This window comes from Brachycentrus maculatus, unplaced genomic scaffold, assembly GCF_059751285.1.
Source record: "Brachycentrus maculatus isolate JH-2025_06_01 unplaced genomic scaffold, ASM5975128v1 h1tg000326l, whole genome shotgun sequence".
Lineage (NCBI taxonomy): Eukaryota > Metazoa > Arthropoda > Insecta > Trichoptera > Brachycentridae > Brachycentrus > Brachycentrus maculatus.
Genome location: NW_028281075.1, coordinates 3,225,098 through 3,251,970, shown reverse-complemented (window position 1 = coordinate 3,251,970; position 26,873 = coordinate 3,225,098). Strand labels below are relative to the sequence as shown.

Sequence of the window (26,873 nt, the reverse complement as noted above, 5' to 3'; positions counted from 1 at the left end):
TTTTATAAATTGTATATTTAAGAGTACGATTTGTAAAAATTTTACTTATCTTTAACCGTTGACTGTAATTTCTTATTGTTACTCTATTACGAGCAGTAAAAAATCATAGGTACTTTAATTGAAATATGAAACGATTTTCAATTAATCGAATACTTGATTATAAAAATATATTATTTATAATACAAATTGTATTCAGATTTTTTTTCTCTTTTTAATATTTTTCTCATTTCCAAATCGACAGGCCAAAGTACCAAAAACATAGGTTTTAAATACCGTTTTGAAAATTAAGAATCGTTAGACACTGATCATGCGTAAAAATTAGGGGACTAACGCTTTCAATAATACGTAAACTTTCATTATAACCACTCACGTCTCATATTATTGTATATCGTAGTCGTACAGGAGAAAGTGACCAACTACCAAAACGTAAAATGTTCAGGAGGGCCATTTAAGTCATTTTTGCTTGGCAAGAAAATAAACATCAATGCAGTTAGTCATTTTTAACAAGTATATATATTATACTTCCAAGGTTAAAAAATATCCCAAAATCCTTTGGGATATTTTTCATGACAATATAAAGCTAGTAAGATATCAAATAGTCAATGATCACGTTTTTGTAAAAAAATGCACTTGGTCACTTTCTCCTGTACGACTACGATATGCTTAAGTATTGTGCAATATACAGTAAACCCCCCTACAACGTTGACATAGGTATCCCTTTATCTTAAGGAATTTTATAAGGGGTTAGTGTTTTAAATTGTATTTTTACATTTTAACTAGCGGAAATGACTAAAATGAGTCATTAAAAATTGAAATACAAATTTAAAAGATAGACTTCCTTATAACGTCCCTCTGATAACGCGTTGCCTATCTCAGCGTTATAGGGGGGGTTACTGTAAATCTGCTAATCGTAAATTGTATTCATATCCCGTATAATTAATGCATAATTTTATTTTATTTTCAGTTCTCGATAAAGCGAAACACGTTGAACCGAGAGTGATAAGAAGTTGCGGATATATCCCTTACAAGAACCCTTGTTACAGGGCCGATAACGAAGGCCACACGGAACAAGTGTGCCAATGTTTTGAAGATGGCTGCAATGCCGCTAATACCTTCACATCATCAGCATTTATTACGTTTGCTTTATTAATTATCTCAAAAATAATATATAACCATATCTAAAACTACTTTTCTTGAGTATTCAGAAGAATATGTATTATTGAATAGTAATGAAATGTATTTTAAGCTATTATGAAATATTTAAATCAAATTAAAACTAATTACATTGTAAGTACTTTTTGTTAACCTATTGTTAACTTTTGAATATGCCACTCCTTCAAAATGGCATCCAGTGGAACGGTTTTTCATTACTCCAGTGCCTTCTAGATAATTATATTGTTGGACCCGATTTCTTGTAATAAAAAACTAATTTATATTTTAATTATTACTACTTTGGTTTCATTATTGGTGTCTATGTGCCAAATTTCGTCGAAAAATAGGGACTTTGCTTCCCACTTTTGTAAAGTATTTATTAGGACTCAATTATTTCAGGTTTTCAGAAATTTTAAGATTCGATTTAAAAAATATGTCGTCGAGGTAAGGAGGGGGGAAATTTAGAGCGAGGGCTCGTGGAACTGCACTTATCGTTTCGCGTTTGCTTCTGGCCATTGCCTACTCGTGGATATTTGCACGATTTTTTTAATTTGTGTTTTATTATTCACAAAAAGACTTCAATTTCATACTTTTCTGTGAGCCTGAAAATCTGTTTTCGTTACATAACTAAAAATTCAACATAGATACTACCGACATCTATCGGTTAATAGAATAAAGATTTTGTGTGATTTTTGTCTCAGTGAATATAAATTTTCCATTACCAGTGGTACATGAGAGAATATTAAATCAAATGAAAAATATTGAAAAAAATATATAAATAATAAACTTTTTTGTTGATTTCCAACAATCGTATCCAATGTAAAAAAAAAGTTTTACATTCACATAATAATGTTTACTTTTTATCGACATTATCACGCCTCAAATTGGGGCTGATGCAAAGTCGACTATTGACACTCTTGTTACGCCCCTAGCGACAAATATTACAACCATATTTCAAGGTCAAAAACCACAATCGTTGATAGCGTTGCCGGGTGTCGCTTGCCGGCTTTATTTATTCAATTCAATTTGTTTCTTCTGCTCGTTCCGTTGACGCCAGGTTCCAAATCGGTAAGCACTTATTAAATTTACTAATAATTTTTACTCTCTGAAGAAATACAAACATACCCTCTGTTTGTTTATCGTGGAAATATATATTTACAGGATACCATACGTTACATTTCGCGTATTTAAATACAAATATCCATTAATTGAATTCCATGAGCTATAAAAGCCGAAGCGTTTATACAAGGTCAATACTTTTTTCGACGAAAAGTATGTTTACTTTTAAAAATAGCACAAAAATTCATTGCCGACTCAATACACGCTATATGGTTTTTTAAAGTAGTAATTTGTGTATATTGGACAAATTAGAACCTTTTTATAATTGTATAGGCCTGAGGATAGCGATTATTTCAAGTGAAAATTTGTAGGAGCTAATAAATATCCATATAAGTTGACACACCCTGCAGATAATCAACTTGGAATCTTTTACGAAATACGCGTATAATGTGAGTGATTGGTTTTGATTTTCGCCCGAGTTAAAATAAGATTGAGATGATTATAAAAAAAGTAGCTACAAATACCAATTTTAATTTATTTGTTTTTCTTCGTACATGCAATGCTTTAAATTTACGATTTGAGGCTCTGATAATTTCAATATATATTTAATTTAGGATAGGATGTTACTATTTAACTTGTAGAGATAGACCTCTCTTATCATGTAAAGAAAAAGCGTTATTTTTAACTCTATACAAACTTTAAAGATAACTTGGAGGTACCTTTATAATTCTGATAACATACATTATCTTTATATAAAAATGCAAGTGTTTATACTATACTTGTATAAGGGAGACGATTAAAATACTACCATTGCTACAGACAAAATTTATTTTTATTTTTGAAATAATTGTTTTTTTTTTTTTTATTATTTACAAAAATACTTCATGTTCATACTATTTCTGTGAGGCTTCTACTAATACTACTACCATCACGCCGTTTCCCCGCAGGGGTAGGCAGAGAGGATGGAACGCCACACTCTTCTGTCCTGACATACACTCCTCGCCTCCTTCACATCCATACATCTAGTCATACATGCCCTCCGATTATGCAGACTTTTGACACCGCCAGATTTTAGGTTCTGTGAGCCTAAACAGCTCATCATTAGAAATAGGTATCAAATTGTAGTAGAGTGGGTTCCAACCTAGAAACTCTGACTCAAGAGTCCGCGACACTAACACTAAATATAAAGATTGTAATAATATTTCAGCATTTAAAGACCATGGCTCCGAAGTACCGAGTTTCCTACTTCCCCATCAAGGCTCTGGGAGAACCCATTCGCCTACTCCTGTCTTATGGAAACATCGAATTTGAAGATCGTCGCATCAGCTCAGAGGAATGGCCCAAATTCAAGCAGTGTATGTATATGTCAGAAAGTTTACAAGATTTACCAATACTTTCTTCTTCTTCTTCAAACCCTTATCCGCACCCCAATGGTGCATAGGGCACTGCATCATATAAACGCAGTGTTATGATCATTAACACATGAAGGGAAGGTGATCAGCCCTCTGCCTCAGGTACCAGTCCAGGGTAATATTGAATAAATATTAGGGTGAAAAATCACTTGTAATTATTTGACTCTCCCCCTCCGGGAATCAAACCCGGGACCTCCAGAATGGTAGCCAGGCGTGCTGACCATTACACTACGGAGGCGGACAATACTTTATCCAAGTAAAATTAAAAGTAAAATAATTATTATTATTTGGTTTCTAGATTTACACTTTATTAAAAAATAAATATTATAAACATTTATTGTAAAATGTTCACATTAAATGCCAAAATAAAATCTTGAAATTTACTATGAACATTTTAATATAAATCCCAATGCATCCGATTTATGTGACCGAATCAAGATTCCATGTGGACAAAAAATCATATCTCAAAAATTACATTTAAAACTTTTTTCAAAAATAAAAAGTGCCGTATTGCCGGCATTCTGGAGCTATTTCTGTGCATTATTTTTATTGTTTGGTTTTTTAGCCATGCCCCTAGGACAGATGCCCACGCTGGAGATTGATGGAAAGACGTACTACCAGAGTGGAGCCATCTCCCGCTACTTGGCCAAGCAGTTTGGTCTCGCTGGGAGCAATGACCTGGAGGCACTGGAAATTGATATTGCAGTCGACACCCTGAATGACTTCAGGCAGAGTATGTAACCTTCACCATTGTAATATTTTTTCACCTGATAACCAATTTAAAAAACATCCACTGATGATACAAAGTATTTGAACAGGAATGTTCTGGAAATATGATTTAAAATCTCAGTATATATACATTATATGTAGATGAAATGGATATCTGGTAACCAAGGCTTTTTTTTAAACAAAAAAGGTCCCGGAACTTACTTCATGTCAAGCTTTTTACTAAAAAAATATATATCATTTAAATACTCATTATAATACCATATTTTACAATTTTGTTAAATTATTTAAATATAGGTTGTAATTACATAAGCGCAAACATTGTTTCGTCTAATTGACTGAAAAAAAATCTATGAAAAAACATTCCGGAACACAGTATCACTGTGTTACATGGAAAAAAAGCCCTGCTGGTAACTATCCGGTATCTGGCCTTGTTTTACTATCCATCGGGTAACAGGATAGTTAAAAAATATCAAATTTTGACTAAATTAATGCTACTCTCCATATTAAATAAGTTTGATACTTAATTAATAATGAAATACATGCCAAATGAATGAAGATACGATAAATTTAGGTTGTTTACTTATTTATATGGCAAAACACTTTATTGATATTCAAAGTTAACTAAAGGTAAAATATGACAAATGAACACAATGTTCTCGGCTTCAGAAAACTACCTCATAAGTGCTGCATGGAGCTGAAAAGTATTCTTGCAAACTTTGTCATGTTTGGATATTGTTTCACATTCATTGACCACCAAAAGTAAGGATGGGAATAGCCAAATCACTATCCATTTCATCACTAATATATATAATCATATAGACTCTGAAAAATCCTAAGTGTATAACTGAAATTTAGATTTAACAATTAAAAATAGCACTGGATTTTATTAAAACAGCCGTCTCAAGCCAAAAGGCTTAAAAATTACCAAATTATAAAACAGAATGCGTGTTCGCTGTAAGCTTTTATGATGCACATATATAATTTATATATGTATTCTTCAAATTATTAATCAGGATTTTGTGGAGAGAAAAATATATGTACTAGTATTTTCTCTCAATTTTTCACTTTCTTTACTGTACCTAGGATTTGGGAAATCTAAAAAATTTCTGTACCATAGTTATACGTAGGTATAAATTTATTTTCAAGAAAATGCATTAAGTAATGCAAATTGTTTATTTCTTTTATTAAATAAAAATTTTCTAATAAATTGTTTCAGAAAATTGTAATCTTAAAAAAAATGTGCCGACTGGACTTTGACGTATGGAGGGCCATAGGCGGAGCCTAATTTTAACCAAAAAATCAACAAGAGAATTCTTTTTGAAATTGATTATTTTTATTTTTATATTTTAATTATATAATTATTTATATCAGTATGTATGTACATATATCTCAGATCACTCAGTTAACAATTTGATATTTCAGAGGTATCAGCCGTCCACTATGAAGCTGATGAAGGATTAAAAGAGGCAAGATTTGCTCCCATGAAGGATGAGACGATTCCATTCTTCCTGAAGAAACTGGAGGCTATGGCTGAGGCTAACAAGGGGTACTTGGCTGTTTCAAAGGTAACATTTACTATTTGAATCTGTCATTTTTATTATATTATAATATACACATGTATATCTTTTTAGGCGTAGACAAGTACAGCTCCAATATGTTTTCAATATTGTACAAACATGTTTTCTCTGTTAAAAGTGACCCTTTTACTTTTTGAAACCATTGACATATTTTTTATTAACACTTATCTATTTACGGACCCATCCACTTTTATACAATTTCTTTTTTAAATCGCACATTATTTACATTTTTATTTTATGAAAGAGTAAAAGTTAGTTTATTCGACATTGAAGAAACCAACGTTTTAAACAACATATTTTTTTTTTTAAAACTGCAATTTAATTTTTCCACATATCGCTCACTCCTTTCACGAACATCATAAATCAAAAAACTTGATTTTTCAGGAGAACGTTTTTAAAGTTTAAAAATATAACACAATGCATTAAAAATAAATATCAATCCACTTATTGAACTTTTTACTGTGCCACAGATCATTTTAGGTAAAACCTGAAGGTTTTTTCACCATTTGAAAAATATTTAGTATATATAAAAAAAATATTAAACAATACCTTTTCTTCAAAATGCAAAAACAAAATTTTCTGCCCTGTAGCGGGTAAATATTAAGTTAAAAATATGCCGCTTTTGCTGGGATATAGTACATTTTCTGGGCATTCCGAAAACATGCACAACTGAAAATTGACGATTTCTGATTTATGACGTTCTTGAAAGGAGTGAGCGATATGTACTCGTATATGTGGAATAAATTACATAGTTATTTTATTTTATAAAATGCAGTTCCATCAAGAAATGTCAAGAACTGAAAACATATATTACTCATTTTCCATACACTAATTGATAATTGTCAGAGGGATTAGAGTTTCGAAATATTTTACAAATTTTAACAAAATTCACACTATTATCACTACTCTAATTAACTAGCTTTTACTAAATCATTTTTTTTAAATAAATAAATTTATTACTGTAAGCATTCATATATGTATAAAACTATTTTATGAAATGTTTTGATCTAATTGAAATTTTATAATTTGTAAAGTGTTCCACTATGTAAGAAAAAAGTATTAAGACAATTGAAAATGGATGACTGTTATTTCTATTTCTAGCTCTCGTGGGCCGATCTGTGGTTTGTGGGTATTGTGGATTACCTGAACCTGATCTGCCGACAAGACGTTCTCGCCAACTGCCCTAACCTCAAGTCCGTCAAGAACAATGTCCTCGCTCTTCCTTCCATCAAGGCTTGGTACGAGAAGAGTCCCAAATGCGATTTCTAGACTTCTTTCAACCTTCACCCGCAATCACTGTTTAAAAAAATATATGATCATAGTATCTACAATTGTAGAATGTATTTTTCTACTACACTTTGCTTTCTTTGTCAACATAATATGTATTCGACAACCAGCTATATATAAATAAATATTTACAACATTATCTGTATTATTTTATAACCTAAAGAACCTTTGAATGACCTGAAAAAAAATCTTGAAAAACCTTCTCATTCAATATGAATAAAAGGGAAGAATACCAGATCTGAAACGCATATTCAAAAGTTGATAGCAATATTGTTAAAACAAACACATTGACTGCCAACTACGAGATAACTCATAGATTGCGTTCTTTGCTAGGATGCCGTCTACTAGTTATCTCGTATGTGTTTACTTGCGATATTCGTGCAGCTATTATAAAATTCCTAATATATCAGTGCTAATGTGGATAGATGGCTTCTGGGAAGAGAACAAAAAGTCAATGCTGTCTTACATGAACAGAAAAATTATTAATTAATGAACAGAAAATATAATTAGAGTTTTTAATAATTTGATCCCTCCCTTGGGAATCGAACCATTACACCACGGAGGCGGACACAATGTGTTTAATAACGGTTGTAATATTTTAAATTGCCCTCATTATTTTTCCACAAGTATAAATAAATATTCAGGCTACTTCTGTTAATGAAAAAAGTGTATATATACATTGAAAAAATTATATTAAAGGGGTGCTTGTGAATAAATATATCTCTCTCGCCATTGAGCGCTCTTTTTCTTCATTATACAAATATAAATTATTTAAAAAAAAGAAAACATGCATTTGAAAAAACTTATTGCGAGAGGTTTAATATACATGGAACTATTTAAGTTCATTTTAAAACTGAATACAAATGAGTTTTACGTCAAGTTTGGTTTATAGAATAAGAAGTTTATCATGGTTAGGTTAGGTTAGTTACTAACTAGTTAGATTGGTTACTTGTAAAAAAGTTATTACGAGAGGCTTAATATACATGGAACTATTTAAGTTCATTTTAAAACTGAATACACATGAGTTTTATGTCGAGTTTTGTTTACAAAATAAGAAGTTTATCATGGGTACAGAATAGCCCATTTAGTATGGACCAATAGGGATGTTCTTTTCAATTTCAATTTCTTATAGCAGTAAATCATCCATGTGGCATGGCCTACTAAGTCGTATTATATAATACTTCTATATGTTAGCAAAAATCAAATCAAGTCTCAAGTATCCACTGATAAGATATAAATTATCATGCCGAAATTAAAAATATTATCAATAATGAGAAATATTAGGTAATTTTATCATATCTTTTATCTACTTGTCTCTCTAGTAGTGATAAGGCCATTAATCCTTTTTTAAATATTCTTTTCAATCTTGAACCTGTTTTTACCCGGCTGCTTTTGGTGAGTTGATTTTTCTTAACTAGTTACATAATTTAAGGTTCATTTTTATTTTGTAATTTTCATCCTTGTTCTGCTTTTCCGCGGAATAAGGTTTAATTATATTTTAAATGGTTTTAAATAATAAATATAGCCAAGCAATTTGATTTAGATCAGCCAAAAATGTAAGATTTTCCTAAACTTTGTCTTGTAATTACTTTTTTTATGAACAATTTACAAAATAACTTTATTTTTAAATATTGAATATCCTATTAAGTCTATTCTATAGATTTTTTTTTCAATTCAGCGTGTTGAAAACAGTATAAAAAATGGAATCCTGTTATGTCACATTATGAAATTTAACATTTACTTAGTAATTACAACTATGTAATTATTAAACAATATTGTGATACGGTGTCTGACATCCAAGGGTGTCACAACGTAGTATAATATTTAAGCTATTTTCCAAGTAGATATAAAAAAATATATCGATAAATATTATTTAACACAAAGCGAATGCCAGATCAATTAGTAAAGAATTATGTTACCTATAAGTATTATAGATATTTTATGTTAAATTTGTAGAAGTTTTTTCTTTGTAGCTAGGATCTTTTTTTTGTAGCTAGAATCCAAACATTTTTAAGAATTGATTGATTTATGAAATATACTTAATTATTAAAAAAATATTTATGCTAAAATTATCATAAAATGCGAGGTGAAAATCATTTGGGAGTCTGTATAGGTATACAAAATATTACCTTTTTAATCAATAGTTCATTCATATTTCTATAGCAGTTATAATAATTCAATAAAATTACTTACATAAATATAATACAAAATTACAGATTTGAACTACAATGGCTCCTCAGTACAAACTTATTTACTTCCCACTTAAAGCTTTGGGGGAACCCATTCGCCTGCTATTGACCTATGGAAAAATTGAGTTTGAAGATGAACGTATCATGCCAGAGAACTGGCCCAAATTAAAGGATTGTAAGTAATATTTACAGCTATTTTTCATTATACGTGGGAGGCTACATTTTGGCAATATGGCACAGGCAACATAAGGCTCAGAGCAAATATAGTTATTTTTAATTAAAAAACTTACTTAGAAAATACCACTACATATTTCTTAAAATCTATTGTGACACGTGTTTCGATGCATTCCGCATCATTTACAATCACCATGTCGCAATAAATTTTAAGAAATACTTAGTTGTATTCACTAAGTAAAACTTAAAATAAAAATGGATAGGTTTCACCACAAAGTGACTGCCGAATCAATTAATAGAATTAGTTATCTTTGCCTAAACATGACTCTATTTTAACTGGAAATTTTGCATAATTTAGGGTAATCTGTGATGATTAAAATATGATGTTTTGAGACGTATAATTGTTATTTTTTGCAAAGATCCATTTATTTTTTTACTGATATTTACATAAACGAGAAAAATATATAAATGCAAAAAGTTGCAGATATTTAACACATTGCTCACTCGTTTCAAGAATGTCATAAATCAAATATCGTCAATTTTAAGTTCTGCATGTTTTCGGAATGCCCAGAAATTGTACTATATCCCAGCAAAAGCGGCATATTTTTAACTTGATATTTACCAGCTACAGGGCAGAAAGTGTTGTTTTTGCATTTTGAAGAAAAGGTTTTGTTTAATTATTTTTTTAAATATACTTAATATTTTTCAAATGGAGAAATAACCTTCAGGTTTTACATAAAAAGATCAGTTGCACAGTAAAAAGTTCAATAAGTGGCTTGATATTAATTTTTAATACATTGTATTATATTTTTTAACTTTAAAAACGTTCTCCTGAAAAATCAAGTTTTTTTTATTTATGATGTTCTTGAAAGGAGTGAGCGACATGTGCTTGTGCAAGTAAGTGTACATTGAAATGCAATTTCAATATATGAATTATGAAAACATACCATATGGTATCATAAAGAGAAAAAAAAACTTTGCTTATTTTGTTGTTTATTGCAGCCACACCTTTAGGACAGCTACCTATTTTGGAGTTTATTGGAAAAAAAGTTCATCAGAGTGTATCCATTTGCCGCTATTTAGGCAAGAAAGTCGGCCTCTCTGGAAAAAATGATCTTGAATGTTTGGAAATTGATATCATTGTCGACACGATAAATGATTTCAAACAAAGTAAGAACTTAAGTTGTGATTTTTTACATATACTTCTAAACATCAAGCGGAAATGCAAATACTAAGCATCTTGGCCAGTATATAAACACGTCCATAGAAACACTAATGGTTTATATTGAGCGATCAAAGCATGTTTTTATTAGACTGGATGAACACAACCTTAGTTTCAGGTATCCGGTCACATCAGTTGACCATGATCAGGGCAATAAATTAATATAAACCAGTTAATGACAGCTGTAAATACACCCAGACTTCCATAAACTTCTTCATCTACGTTGATATAAAACTTTGATATGAATAACTCCTAAAGTGGATGAATCCAGAGTTCGTAAAAATTTGAACACACTCAAAATATTGATTAATTATTTTGTTAACAAATGTCTGAAATACATAGTCAGACAGTAAGTTTATTTTTTATTTGCAGAACTGCAGGCTGTTCATTATGATCCTGATGAAAAAATTAAGGAGCAAAGATATGTAACTCTTAAGAATGAAACAATACCATTCTTCCTTGATAAACTGGAATCTGTTGCTGCCACCAACAATGGGCACTTTGCACTCGGAAGGGTATGTGTAATACATACACTATTGTTTCGACCGATGCAATGTTTTTCCAAAACACTTGATTATTTCATTTACTAATTAATTTTTAGATTTTTTTGTATGTACAGTGATGCCTCGCATAACATAGATTCATAATTCATTAATTCATTCCAGGAGCAAGTTCGTTGTATGAAATGCGTTTTCCCATAAAAATACATGTAAACAAAAAACTTTCTGTAGCATAAAATATGGTAACATAAAAAAGGATACTCACATTTTTTAGTCAGACTTAGATTTAGGAGAGTCTACTGAGGCTTGCAGGGTCAAATCCCTTTGTTCCATCCTTGCTTCTCGTCTTCTTAAAACCCCTTTCTAAGGTTGTCTGTTTCTCCCTCTTTTTCAACACCTTCCAAATTAACTGATAAGAGTACCATTATAGAGATCGTTGATCTTGTTAGCCTCAGTTGAATTTAGATAGTGAGCTTTGGGAAACTCCTGAACCTAGCTCCATTCGACCAGGATATTCTTGTTGGCAGCAGTTGAGATTGGATAATTTCATTGCTCCTCCTCGTTGTCAGATGTAGCTTTCCTTTGAGCTTTATCATGTTGCTGGACTAGAAGTGGTTAGAGCTCTTCTTGTTGTTTTTTAATAGGCATTGAAGAACACCAAGAATTGTATCGGCTGCGTGCCATCTTGAAGCGTTCGAGCAGCAAGATGAAGTACGATACATTCCATTGTGTGAAATGAGGTTCATTGTGCGAGTCGCGTAATTGGCGAACAGAATGTGTGTTGGCGCCGTTGATTAAAAAACTTAATTTTATAACATAACATGGTTTGCAAGTGGACTACTCATTTCACACTTTCATTTTGGAATAAAAAATACGAAAGCTACGAAAAGGAAAAATAAGATAAAACTCCTTACATTGCCACTTCCATTCTTCCGGTTTATTTTTAAATTCTCTAATAGTTAGTTTTAGCCATAAAGCCATGATCTATTTATATGGTGAAAATAATTTGATTTCTTATTTTCAGCTCACGTGGGCCGATTTTTGGTTCACAGGTATTGTTGATTACTTCAGTAGCATGGCTAAATTTGATATCTTGGAAAATAAACCCAATCTTACAGCCGTGAAAAAAAATGTCCTTGCTATTCCTGCTATCAAGAACTGGTACCAAACACCTCAACTTTCTATTGCGCCATATTAAGAAATGAGTATTGTATAATTTTAGATAGTAGTAATATAAAATAAAAGTACTTATTTATATAAATGTAGTATTTTTTAATTAATCCAATTATGTATCATAATACTTTATTATAAATATGATAAGATTTAATATTGCTCTTCCTATATATACTTGTTTTTCATGTATTCAAATTGACAGGCGCCGTGGCATTGTTGGATAGAATCTAAACTGCGAAATTGGCGTCGCGGGTTCGATTCTCACCAATTGCAAATGAATTCAAGAAAGATTTATTTTCAATTGGTCTAGTATTTGTAATGTATTTTTCACATTTACCTTCCCTATCCTTACTATCCTACCTACAGACAAGCATCTAAAATAGACGCTTTGCGGGTTATTCCTTTTTTTTGTTTTAATTAGAAATTTAAAAAAAACCACCAAGCAGGTACTAACATCATGACTTCATCCAAAATAAAATAAAGAAATTAAAGTGAAATATTTTAATTTTATAAGCTTATAATGGTAACAATTCAAATACATATAACTAAGCCTCAATTTCTCCTAAATAAAGCTGTTTGTCACTTGAAGCTGAAAGTATTATCGGTTCCTTAGGGTGAAAACTGACATCATTCACACTTCCATAATGACCAGGAAGTTTGTACAGAATCCTTCGAGTAGTTGTATCCCAGATGAACACTAAACGATCACCCGATCCGGCAGTCACCTGAAACAAAATCGGCATTTAAGGAGACCAGTCTGAAAAAACATTATAAAATACAAACTTCCACAAAGTTCATACAAAAATAGTTACTAGAAATATTTAGCTAAGTAGGGGTTTGCCTAATTGTGGGTATACTGGAAAAACGTTAACTCGAAAATATGAAGTTTTAACTTAATGATGCATATTACAAACTTTTCAATCTTCTTTAAACTGGTAAAATACACTAAGTTTGAAATGTCATATTTATGCGGTTTTAAAAGTAAATTCAACCTAGTTTAATAGCGGGTATTTTTGCCAGTATACCCACAATATGAAACTGCATTTAAAAAATTGATACAATTTGAAGATAATTAATATTCCTAATAAGAAATTTAAATAAAATAAACATACTCGTGTTCCATCAGGAGACCATGCACATCTCAAAAGGTTTTTTTCAAAGTTGTGCTGATGTCCTCCAAAAACTTTGACACATCGCTCAGCAGGTGCAAATGGTCTAATATCCCAAATCCTTATGGAGTTGTCCATGGAGTTAGACAGCACGTATGATCCATCTGGTGATAATGCTAGACCTACAATTCATCAAAGAATCATTGTGAAATTTAAAAAAAGCATAATCAAATATTTCAAACAATCATTCGCGAGTTGTTACAAAACAAATTAATCGTGGACCGAATATTTGTAACTGAATAAAATATAAGTTATACAAATTGATTTTTACTTTTTATTTACAGTTAATTGCTCAAATTTTGACAGTATCGGCATAATCAATAATTCTGAATGGGATTTTTAATACCTGTGATAGAATCGATGTGCCCTTTTAGTCGGTAGACAATTTCATTTTTTCGCAAATCCCAAACCTTGATGTCATTGTCGATTCCACCAGTGATTACTTGTTCCGACGTGTCGTTAAAAGTAGTCGCCAGAACTTGATAGTTATTATTCAACGTGGTCACTACATTACGTTTCCTCGCATCCCAGATCTTTATGGTGGAGTCGTCCGAACCGGACACCAATATTTGTGGGCCTCTTCTATTTCCTAAAACAAAATGCGAAATTCAAAAGTTATTATTCTTCTTCGTGTGCCTTGTTAGGTCCCCTTAACGTTGGCGATCACTATGATCAATTAATCACTATGATCACAGGAACAACTCCTCCACTCCTCTCATCCCGGTCCAGTCGCGAATGTTGCGAAGCCATGATGTTCGTTTTCTGCCAGGTCCTCGGCGTCCTTCTATTTTTCCCATCATTATTATTTACAGAATGTAATACTTTTCTGCCAGAATACGTGACCATGATACGAAATCTTCCGAACCTTGATATTGGACATGAGTTCTCTGTGTGATCAAGCTCACAAAAGTTATTATTATGTACTTTTAGAAACAACAACATAAAATGAAGTTTACAAATAATTATAAAAATGCTTCCCCTATTTTAAATTTACCCATTCAAAGGTTAAAACATAATTTTTAAAAAACACCCCTATTACTTCTCTACAGAGTTTCAAATGTGGAAAAATTCACAATATCTGAGTTTGTATCTTTGCAAACACATCGCTCACTCCTTTCAACAACGTCATATATCAAAAAACTTGATTTTTCAGGAATTATTTTTACAGTTTAAGAATATAATTAAATTTATTAAAAATAAATATCAAGCCACTTATTTTTGCTGTGCAACAGATCTTTTTAGGTAAAACCTGAAGGTTTTTTCTCCATTTGAAAAATATTTCATGTATTTAAAAAAATTATTAAACAATTCTTCTTTTCTTTTTTCCATGTTCGCTCCCTAGGTGGAGCATATGGCCAACACGAGTCGTCTCCAAGTCACTCTGTCACGCGCCATCTCCTTGGCTTCCTCCCAGGTCAGTCCGGCGTCTCGAAGTTCCGCTGAGTATAGTCGGTGAATGGTCGTCAGCGGCCTTCCGGGGCGCCGGAATCCTCGGGGTTGGAAGAAGAGACATGAGGGGTTGATGCCCTCAGGTGGCATTCTAAGGACATGTCCCAACCATGTCCACCTTCTTCTCTTCAGGACTTCCAGTATGAGGGGCTGTTGAGTTCTTCTCCTCACATCGTCATTCCTGACGAAGTCATACCACTTTATACCCAGTATTCGCCTCAGGCATCTATTTTCAAAACTTGCTAGTTTCTTGCTTTGAGCTTTGGTGAGGTGCCACGACTCACATCCGTACAGCAACACTGTTAGGATGCAGGCGTTAAAGAGACGACACTTGGTTTTTGTCGAGTAAAGCAGTGAGTCCCAGACATTGCGCATTTTATTGAATATAGCTCCTGCCATTCCGAGCCGTACATTCAGTTCCTTCTGGACACTACCATCCTCCACCATGAGTGTTCCAAGGTATCTGAAGGTGTCGACTCGAACGAGCGCTCGTCCCTCACAAGTAAGATGTTGATCTCGGTCCGGACAGGCTGAGTTGCACATGACATTGGTCTTTTTGGCGTTCACTCTTAGGCCTAACCGAGCGGAGTTTATTTGGAGGGAGTCAATTATATCTTGCAGGGCTCCGATCGATGTATCTATTAGAACTGCATCGTCCGCATATTCTAAATCGCATAATTTCTGAGCAGGACTCACTGCAATTCCTCGATCCGGTGGAATTGACATTCGTAGGATGAAGTCAAACATGATGATGAAGAGAAATGGGGCTAGTACACAGCCTTGCTTCACCCCAGTAGAGACCTCAAATGGTTCACTGCACACATCATCTATTCTAACGCAGCATTCGCTGTTAGTGTGAAGCGCCCTGATAATGGCCACAATTTTGACAGGAACTCCATATGCTTCTATGATATTCCAAAGAGAAGACCTATGCGGGCTGTCGAAAGCTTTTTCGTAGTCTACAAAACAGCAGGCAAGGGCGCAGTTCCATTCGTTACTTTGCTGTAACAGGCATCGTAAGTTATGTATATGGTCAGCGCACGCCCTACCTGGTAGAAAGCCTGCTTGGTTCTCTCTGAGGACTCGCATTATTGGTTTTTGGATTCTTGCCAAAATTATTTGTGCCAGAATTTTTCCAGGAACGCTTAAAAGAGTAATGCCACGGTAGTTATCACACAACAGCGGATCACCCTTTTTGTGGAGGGCTATAACTTCCCCGTTTACCCAATCCTTCGGGCACCTTTCCTCTTCCCATACCTTTGAAAGTAGGTGATACAGGGGGTCGAGGAGAGCGTCCATGCCACTCTTGACGTATTCCGGATGTATTTCGTCGACACCAGGCGCCTTTCCGTTTTTCAGCTTTTTAATAGCTGATATAATTTCAGTATGCGTTGGAGTGCTTTGCGAAATATCGTGTGCTCGCGGAATGTTCAGTTGGGCAGAGACTGAGGGCACATGGAGGGGGTCTAAGGGGGGTGGACGATTTAGCACGCGGCAGAAGTGATCTCTCCATATGCTTTTCACGCATTCGGGCTCAGACTCGATTTGGCCGCTCGGGCCACGAACTGGGCCTGCGGTCGGGGGCCGCTTACCACAGATTTGGTGCGTAATCTTAAAAAGCTTAGAAGTATCACCTCTACGGGCTGCTTGTTCGGCTGCTGCTATTTGTGTGTCCAGGGAACGGCGTTTATCCCGCCTTGCGGATCTTTTGACAGCCAGGTGCTTCCATTTATATTGCGCTCGGAGACTTTCGAGCTTACCCTGGTCAGTTTCCGCATCTTTTAAGAGTTTTATGTTGGCCCTTTCTTCTATTAATTCCCACGTTTCATCCGACATCCATTTGGGTCGATTTGACGGCTTCATTCCGAGAACCCTTTGAGCTGACGTAACTATGGCTGTTTTGATGTTATGCCATGTGCTTTCGATAGTGTCATTATCATCGGAATGTTGCTGCTCGAGTCCCTCCCTGACGGCGATATCATAGTTAAGCCAGGACATTGTCTCCTTCAGCTTATCAATGTTGACCTGACTCCTCTTCTTTGGCTTGGCAGTGCGGTTTAATTTCAGCCTTATTTTGCCTGTGAGTAGCTCATGATCACTATAGATATCGGCGCCTCTGTATGTGCGGACATCTAGGAGTTCTCTACGATGGGCTGCAGTGTAAAGAAAATGGTCAATCTGCGTTTTTGTATTGCCATCGGGAGAAGTCCAAGTATACTTGTGGATATTTTTGTGAGGAAAAATTGTACCACCTATTAAGAGCTCATTTAAGGTTGCGAGTTCGATGAGCCGCTCACCGTTATCGTTAATGCAACCGAGGCCGTGGCTACCCATCACTGTTGGACCGAGTGCTACGTTGGTGCCGACTCTTGCGTTAAGGTCTCCCATTACAATGACGCGGTCCCTTTTCGGGACCGAGGATATTGCGGAGTGCAGAGAGTCGTAAAAAGCATCTTTAACGTGATCGTCGGCATCTTCTGTGGGGGCATAGCATTGGAGTATGGTTACAGAGCTATCTGTGGTTTTGAAAGTTGCGCGTAAAACTCTTTCAGAAATTGGTTCCCATTTTTGGAGGTAGCGAGCCGCTTTGTCTGTCATTATAAGTGCCACTCCCTGTCGATGGTACTGCTCTTGTCCTGAATAGATGATTGTGTGTTTCTCCAACAGTTTCTTTCCTGAGCCTTTCCATCGCGTCTCACTCAGTCCCAGGATGTCCAATTTGTACATCTTCATGATGCGAGTAGCGTGCAGGTCTTTTCCAGGAGTGCGCATGGTTCGCACATTATATGTGCCAACGTGAATTAAACAATACCTTTTCTTAAAAACTCAAAAACAACACTTTCTGCCCCGTAGCGGGTAAATTAAGTTAAAAATATGCCACTTTTGCTGGGATAAAGTACATTTTCTGGGCATTCCGAAAACATGCACAACTGAAAATTGACGATTTTTGATATATGACGTTGTTGAAAGGAGTGAGCGACATACTGGATTTATTACTTCACATTACAAAATGTGTAACATTTACCATTCCGCTCTTGATTAAAAATCCAAGCATCTAATCATAATATGGATGTTCAATCACCGACAAAGTGAATGAGATTTTTCAAACCAGCCAATGACAGACCATGAGCTCTTTAAATGCCCAGACTTCAATATTTCATTCTCAAAAAAAAAATTTTTGTCTCTGTTGAAATACCTGTAATATATCTCCACCTAGTACCTACCTAAATTAATTGATTGGTGTTTGACAAACAATAATTTTAAAAAATAGAAAATGTTTCAAAGGGCAATAAATCTCTTTCATCCAAAAAGATTGATAAAGGAAAGTCTTAAGGAAGATCTAGTTCAGACAAGCCAGCATTGAATGTTTTTTACCATTTTTGGTACTAACCAAATTGCTCTCCAGCCGTTATTACCTGGCAAATTGTCTTATTTGGTAGCGTTCATCCCTCAGGGGTGTTCTATACAAATTATGGACTGAACTAAAGTGGAACTGGGCAGGTCATGTGGCACGAATGTCTGAAGATAGATGAACTAAAAAGGTGCTTGACTGGAGGCCTAGAACAGGATGCAGAAGCGTGGGTAGGCCCCAGGCAAGATGGTCCGATGACATTAGGAAAGTGGCGGGCCTGCACTGGAAAAGAGTCGCGTCCAATAGAGAACTGTGGAAGTTCAAAAGGGAGGCCTTTGTTCAATACTGGACACAAGAAGGAGGCTGAAATAAGTAAGTATGAATACCTTGAACCGAATTGACAAATCCAGTGTGTCCTTTTAATTTTTTTATGCGCTGAGAGGTTGGTACATCCCAGATAGCCAGCGTGTTATCCGTGGAGCATGTGAAGAGGTTGGATCCATCGGGAGAGAACTGTAACTCCATTATTGCTCCAGTGTGCCCGGTCATAACACTCACATTCTCACACTCTCCATATACGGTCCACAAAACTGAAACACATCCGTTGTATCACTAACTAATTGATCAGCATATTGATAATTTTGGAAAACTTTATATTAAATTGAGAATCCATCCCTTCCACAAAGAGAAAGTTAAAGAAGCAAAAACAATAAGATGGCAACAAGAAAAATATGATATTTTAGCTACAGATCATAGCAAACTCAAAAAATAGATTCAAAACCACTGTGATAACTTTTGTATTTTAATCTTACATATTTGCCTGTCAAAGCCAGCTGAAGCCAAGTGTTGTCCTTCAGGATGAAATTTAGATGAAAACACTTCCCCCTGATGGCCTTCCAAAAGCATTATGGGGGCAAATAATCCAGATGTTCTCGGGATCTGAGACTGCAATTGATAATTTATTAATATTATATAAAATTGACCGATAACAATATTTTGAAAATAATATCAAATTTTAATTACCCCTGCCGTAACCACAGCCTTTTCTCGGCTCCCAATAACGGATAGTTCATTTCTATTCCTCTTATTAGCGCTGACAAGAGAAAAGTCTTCCGCTTTACGCTTGTTGTCTAAAGACGGCATTTTAATTTTTTAAACAAGGTTATGTTGTTTTTTTTAATATATTTTTAGCAGACCTTAGCGTAAGTTGTGAAGGATTTAAAATAAGGTGTTGTATCGATCGTTATTTATTTGATCTTCTTTACAACAGTACATTTTAATCAGAAATAGACTGAATATTTAGCTCACAGACTAACTAATTTATATAAAGACCGCCAACTGCCTCGATTTTTTATGGCTGGAAGTGATATTCGCCAGCGGCCGGAAGTGACGTAAACGGCTAGAAGTACTAAGTTCCCGGCTGGGCGTGACTTCGCCGCGGCTGAATGTCGAATCCACCCGCCGAAATATTTATCATTATTTTTTCAGGTTAAATGGTATTTATATTGAAATTTGTTGAATTACATATTTTCAAAATTATAATATTAATACTAAAAAGAAGATATTTCACTATCTAAATTTATTTATTTCAGTGTAAACAAAAATAGAAAGGTCACGGCTAAAACGCGACATTTATAAAAAGAGTTCAGGCGATTAATAATGGTTACTCAACTCAGCCTTACAATGGTAAATGGTAATGGTAACTTTTTTTGAAATTATTATCTCAAACTATGTATAAATATAAGGCTTTTCAACAAAAACAAAAACGATAGAATTTTCAAATTACTATATTATATTTAAAATTCTAGAAAATACAATATTTTAAAAGGGCGGAAGGAGTGCTCACCACTTTCTGAAGTTATGTTTCTTAACGGGGGTGCCAGCGCCCCTTTGTGGGCGTTTTGAAAGTCTGGCTAGGCGTTTTTAAATTTTTTGCATTTGGGGGGTGCTGCGGAAGTTCAAGGGAGCGTTGTGTCAAGTAAGAAAAACTACACTTTCATACGCAAAATTTAACTTTAACTTTGGCATAATACTCAATATTATCAAGTTCTTCATATACGGATTTCTATTTTTCTATCGATAATTGTCTATAACCATAGTTTGCATATATTTATTTGAAATATTTGAACAACTTGTTGGTATCTCGTATTTTTCGTTCCCGTTTTGGTGTTTTTGTTAGTGTATTAGTGTGTCTCGTCATTTCTGGTCGTTTTTTGAACAATCTGACGTTTACGAGTCGACCCCCCCTGATTTAGCTATAGCGTCGTGCTTTGACAGTCGATAATTCCACAGATAATTTATCACAATAAGCTTTGTGCACACATCAGATATCTGAATCGGATTTGATTTCATAATTCCGAATGCATGAAATCCACATCAAAACTACATCCTTGGACAGTACCATATACCTACTATGTATATCCGATAAACATATTTTTTAACTTCATGTACAGAAAAAATGTTCAAGGCTTATTGCCAAGGAACAATATCTTCCAACCAACCACAAAATTCTTCAGAACTAAAATTTTGTAGGTTTTTGTATGGTCTATGCGGAAAATGGGACACTTACGGCTGTCGGGAATTATTCAATAAAGTTAGTCAAAGTAAAGTATTTAGAATACATGAATCGCATGCAATAATTATGGTATTTACCAAGCGTTTGTTACGTCAACATTTTTGCCTTTTAAAATTTTATTCCATTCGCAATTAGGAAAGAGAAAAATACGAAAATACTGACGAAAACGTGTTTACTGCTTACAGTACGTTTCTACTTCGCGAGTTAAAATCTTTGTGATGATTGGCTTGCTTCTTTCATGGTCAGTCTCCACCCGACTCTATCCTCCGCTCGTCTATTCAACTCGCCGTACCCACTACAAGGTATGTCGGAGATAATTTCTGATTATTTTCTCTAGAAGAAGTCTCAAACACAATACTGTATCTCTTGAGTACGTATATTGCCTAGCTTATACTAATTATTTTAAATTATCTACCTCTCTCCTATCTAGGCTGCGGCTGCTCTCAGAGAAAATAGGTACCTCAACTTATTTCATTGATACACTTATCTGTTAAATTGTGAGGGGGAACTATTTTCACTATTTAATTTTTTTTAATTGACCACGTAATTGTTTTTTAAGGTATGAAAAAAAGTGAATTATATTTTGGACCATTCTACGATTCTACAAATAAATTAGTAGTATAGGAACGCTGCACAATTTTCTGGTTTGTATGTTGGCATTATGTTTTGTTTGACAGTGGACAATCTGAAAAACTTCATATTCGACTTGAAAACTGATATAAATTACGGTTATGGCGGATTTTTAAATGGATTTCTTTAACATAATTGTATTGAAATAAATCAGGATTAGTTTTTTGAACTGACTATGAAAAAATCAATGGAATTGACTTTGTCATTTTTAAAACCACATTTAGTAAAAAATCCATTTGCAACAGAATGCGTTAAAAAGATTATTTTACGAGAAGGGTTTAAATTTGTGGACCAAAAAACTATTTTATTGAGTAAAACCCAAGCTGAAACCTTTTATGAAGAACACAGAGAGAAATTCTTTTTTAATAGGCTTATTTCATTCATTTGCAGGTGATAAGTTATATAAGTCATAATGAAGTACATTTCCTGAGTTTTATTTTTATTAATTCACGTGAGAATTAATGGTAACAAATGATACAAAATACTTTACAATTTAAGAAATTAGTAGACAATGTAAATCTGTTTTGTTTAGTTATATAGAACACCCGACCTAAATAGGACCAAGGTTTAATTCCTATATATGACTTCAGTTGTTTTTTAAATCCAATGATTCACTAATTAAATTTTTGATTATAATTTACACATCTTGATTTTGTTCAATTAATTGTTTTTCTATTCTCAATATTATTAATTTTTAAAGCATTTACTTTGTGGTTAGTCATTTTTACTTTTTCTTTACAAAAATGTTAGTATATAACCACTTACCGAGATTTTTATATCTACCGGTTTTGAGACGTACCCGTCTCTTCGTCAGGACAATCACTACCACAGCATGCAAACAATACTACCATAACACTATTTACATACTTAAAACTACACAAAATGTTTAACAAATGCGATTTTTGGTTGACCCGGAGACCAACATGCACTAAGTGTGTTAAACATTTTGTGTAGTTTTAAGTGTTTAAATAGTGCTATGGTAGTGAAGGGTAGTATTGTTTGCATGCTGTGGTAGTGATTATCCTGACAAAGAGATGGGTACGTCTTAAAACCGGTAGACATAAAAATCTCGGTGAGTGGTTATATACTAATATTATATACATTTTTGTAAAAAAATTAATTAATAATTGTTTTTCTGTTAATCATCGCTATTTCCCATTTAAGTGGACCAATAGAGGCTTACGTATTGGCACGAGAGGATGGAATTCAACAATGGAGGCAACTCATCGGTCCTACTAAAGTATTTAAAGCCATGTACACCAACCCTGATTCAATAAGGGGTATGTTTGGACTTTCAGATACAAGAAATGCAGCTCATGGATCAGGTTGGTTACTAATATTTACGATCATAATTACACTATACCCAGGCTTTCTAGATTTCTGAAATGTTCAACCGGGACACCGGAATGCCCCCAGCGTACAGCACAGTGAAATTAATGACAAAGTAATTATCCTAAACAAACCTTATCCGCACCCTAATGGTGCATAGGGCACTGCATCATATAAACGCAGCGTTATCTTGATCGCTTAACACAAGAAGGAAAGGTGATCAGCCCTCCGGTTCAGGAACCAGTCCAGGGTAGTATTGAATAAATATTAGAGTGAAAAAATCTCCTTTATTTATCTGACCCTCCCTGGGAATCGAACCCGGGACCTCCAGTACAGTAGCTGAGCGTGCTGACCATTACAGTACGGAGGCGGATAAACCTTCGCAGTTATTATTTTTAGACATTTTTAGATCTTTTGTCATCTATAATCAAATTAAATTTTTATTAAACGTGAAGTAAACTGGCCGGGACACAAATATTTTGTCAGAAAACTAGGACTGTCCCAATCAACCCGGGATGTCTGGCAAGCCTTATAATACCTATCTATACAACATTTGATGTTGATACATCTATAGTTTTGTCCGCCTCCGTTGTGTAATGGTTAGCGTATTTAGCTACCGTGCTGGAGATTCCGGGTTTGATTCCCAAGGGGGGAAAATATCTATTATTGAATTTACACTTAAATATTTATTTGATATTACGCTGGACCGATCTCTGAAGTGCAGGAGTGATCACCTTGCCTTCATGTATGTAATGATCAAGGTAACACTGCGTTTTTATGATCCAGTGACCTTTACACCAGGGTGGGCTGCCAATTGTTTAACAATTGTTGTGGGGGGAGGGGAGGGGAGGGGTGTATCATCTTGTTTTAACCATCTAAAATACATATTGATTAAAAGTAATAAAAATTACTTAATGTGTCCATCAAACGACAAAATATAGATATGACTTATTTAATGGTATGTAGATTACTGATTTAATCAGAGAATATTGATTTCTCTTAATTTAACAAGGGGCTCGCCAGCCCAAGTCAAATTTAACAAGGCCTCGCGCGAGCCCCATCGAGCCCCCTGCAGCCCACCGCTGCTTGCACCATTGGGGTGCGGATAAGGGTTAAAAAAATATGAGAAATGTATACAAATTTTATTGAATTGTATAAAAAAATGTCATATAATGCACTGCCCTATGCACCATTGGATGCAGATAAGGGTTAGAGAAGAAGACATCTATATCACCCATTGTTACAATTTTGTAATCAAGATTTGTACAATTGAAAATGCTCTTTTTACACAGCATAGCATAGTTTACTACAACAAGTGTTTTACGATTTTTTTTTTTTAATACATTATGTAAATTAAAAATGACTTTACGTGATGCATTTACATTTACATCCATATGGATGTCACAGATCACTCAGTTTTTTTGGACATATATCCGGACTTGGCCAATGTCTGTACCCATTTTTTTGGACATATATCCTGACCTGGCTAATGTCTGTACCTGACGGATTCTCCAGTTCTTTGGACACCTTGCGTGTGGCAACGAGGATAGCCTGGAACGACTAGTTGTAATAATTGATAGCCTCGAAAGAGGGAGAGGAAGATCCCCCATTTGATGGACCGATCAAATTAAGGCAGCAGCAGGCACCTCAGTGGTTGGAGCGCTACGTGCAGCACAGTCAAGGGATAAGTCGGCTGTCCAAACTCAAAACACAGTAAAGGACATTTTTTTGTAGTACGTTTTTTTTTGCATTTTTGGACTAAGTAGATTCTACTTAGTCCAAAAATTAAAAAAAAACATACTAAAAAAAAATGTCCCTTACTGTGTTTTAAGTTTGGACAGCCGAACTGTAGAAGAGTCATTGCTTCCTCAAGGGTCACAACCCTCAGCAGTGAGGAATAAGACGGAGAAGAAGAATCCTGACTTTTTTCTTCTATAATTTGAGCAAACCTCGTATAGCATAACATCCTTCAAATATTTTTTTTAAAATTATATCGGAGTACTTTCTGCTAGAAAATCAATTATTTTTCTTCTTCTTGTTATTCACATCTGCATAAAACAACACATCATATAGAGGCAATATTATCTTGTTTGTTAATTAATGAAGGCAAGTTAATACTTTCTGCGCTTAAACTACCAGTCCAGGGTGATATTAAATAAATATCACAGTGAAAAATCACTTACTTTTGTATGGAAATCAATTTTCATTTAGTTGTGACCATTTTATTCGTATATGTATAAAACCGATATGTATTTATGTATGGTAGTTTTTTTTTTCTTTATTTTTTTTAAAGGAGTTACCTACAAAGCCTCTATTTTTAGAGGCTTGTCTGCAGGTAGGATAGGGAAGGTAAATGTGAAAAATACATCGCAAACACCCAGACCAATTGAAAATATATCTTACTTGAATTTATTTTGCACTTGGCGGGAATCGAACCCGGGACTCCAGTTTTGCAGTCGAGCAGCTACCTAACTACGCTGCGAAGCCTGTGTTTTATCAAATTAAACATTTTTATTTTAGCGTGAAAATAACTCTAACTGCTGTTTACACCCACGATGTGCAAGCAGGTTCTCTGCAAAACATCAGATCCTCCTCAAAATTTTAATATAAGTGACAGGCGCCGTGGGGTAATTGGGTAGACGCTTGGCTGTGAAACTGGCGTCGCGGGTTTGATTCCCACTGATCGCAAAATTAATTCAACACAGATTTATTTTCAATTGGTCTGGGTATTTGTTTATTATTATTATTTGGTTTAATACATTTTCACATTTACCTTCCCTATCCTTGCTATCTTACCTATAAAAAAGCCTCTAAAAGAAGAGGCTTTGCGGATTATTGCTTTTAAAAAATTAAATAAAATGGCCAATGCGACTATACTTGGCATTACTAGGGTTTTTTACATTTATTTCTTTTCAAGCTAAGAAAACCTTTGAAAATTAGAAAAAGTGGAAATGTATTTATTTATAAAAAAAAAAAAATACATTGATATGGTAATCATCGGTGAAACCAATTTGGCAAATGCCTTACTTTATTTGAAAATTTATAAATATATTTTACAAATACAGTTGTCATTAATATATTACATTTTTCCTCCTTGTTTTCAGATTCTGAAGTAGCAGCTGAAAGAGAAATAAAAATACTATTTCCTGAATTTTCATTTAAAGACTGGCAAAAAAATTATCAGAATTTCAAATAAAAAATATTATTTATTATTACAAATGTGTTTACATGTTTTATATGCATGTGAGGTAATCAGCCCTACACCGCAATCAATAAATAATATATAATAAATTGTTAGCTCTCAACACTGAAAACTGTTTCTGGGATATGAATGCAGTCCTTTTATCAAGCACTCTACTGCCCGAGAAGAAAAAAGCGTCTCCTCCACATTCCTTTTGAACAATCGATATGTCGGGTCCACTATTATGCTCATATACCTCTGTATCTCCTACATTGTCATTTATAAATGAACTCTATATACTAACGTAGGAGATAGTTATTTAAAGAAGACTCCATGCCTTTCCATTTTAAAATATAGAAAAAAGGTTGTCATATATATTTTAACTTTATCATTGCACTATGGAAATGTAAATACTTTGGTAATAAGTATAAAATAAATGCATCAACTTCTGTGAAATAAAATTTCTTAATATTACTAATATTACTATTAATAATTATCAAGTCAAAAATATTTGTTTTGCATAAAATCTTATTTATATTTTTGTAGTTATGAAAATTATCATATCTTCAAGGAATAAAATCTAATTCTCCCAGATAACTCTAATCAACTTCAAGACAACATGTAGATGAGCTGTAGAATGTAGGTAGCTGCAGAATGCGAAATGGTAGCTGTTTTTACGGTTCGCACATGTTTAGAATACATGTCCGGGACACT

At 34.1% G+C, this 26,873-nt stretch overlaps 3 protein-coding genes and 1 long non-coding RNA gene across 4 annotated transcripts; 3 read left to right on the top strand and 1 right to left on the bottom strand.

Annotated features, from left to right (window-relative positions):
- Positions 1-2,166: 2,166 nt before the first annotated feature.
- Positions 2,167-7,355, top strand: LOC148304311 (glutathione S-transferase-like). The gene is made up of 5 exons (XM_088268737.1): positions 2,167-2,220; positions 3,419-3,566; positions 4,189-4,356; positions 5,775-5,917; positions 7,031-7,355. Exons 2-5 carry the CDS (start codon positions 3,431-3,433, stop codon positions 7,196-7,198), a joined length of 615 nt encoding a protein of 204 aa, XP_088124863.1. The 5' UTR covers positions 2,167-2,220; positions 3,419-3,430; the 3' UTR covers positions 7,199-7,355.
- A 1,205-nt stretch (positions 7,356-8,560) lies between these two features.
- On the top strand, positions 8,561-12,815 carry LOC148304310 (glutathione S-transferase-like). The gene is made up of 5 exons (XM_088268736.1): positions 8,561-8,611; positions 9,433-9,580; positions 10,582-10,749; positions 11,174-11,316; positions 12,326-12,815. Exons 2-5 carry the CDS (start codon positions 9,445-9,447, stop codon positions 12,497-12,499), a joined length of 621 nt encoding a protein of 206 aa, XP_088124862.1. The 5' UTR covers positions 8,561-8,611; positions 9,433-9,444; the 3' UTR covers positions 12,500-12,815.
- A 145-nt stretch (positions 12,816-12,960) lies between these two features.
- Positions 12,961-20,748, bottom strand: LOC148304309 (U5 small nuclear ribonucleoprotein 40 kDa protein-like). Its single transcript, XM_088268735.1, has 7 exons — positions 20,701-20,748; positions 19,468-19,747; positions 19,257-19,389; positions 18,831-19,034; positions 13,990-14,232; positions 13,587-13,765; positions 12,961-13,199 (listed from the first exon to the last, which is right to left on the bottom strand). The coding sequence occupies exons 2-7, from the start codon at positions 19,585-19,587 to the stop codon at positions 13,020-13,022; spliced, it is 1,059 nt and encodes a 352-aa protein (XP_088124861.1). The 5' UTR covers positions 19,588-19,747; positions 20,701-20,748; the 3' UTR covers positions 12,961-13,019.
- Positions 20,749-21,682: 934 nt separating this feature from the next.
- Positions 21,683-26,620, top strand: LOC148304308 (uncharacterized). Its single transcript, XR_015838363.1, has 3 exons — positions 21,683-22,039; positions 22,814-22,974; positions 26,083-26,620. It is a non-coding gene; the product is annotated as an uncharacterized LOC148304308 (long non-coding RNA).
- Positions 26,621-26,873: the final 253 nt, after the last annotated feature.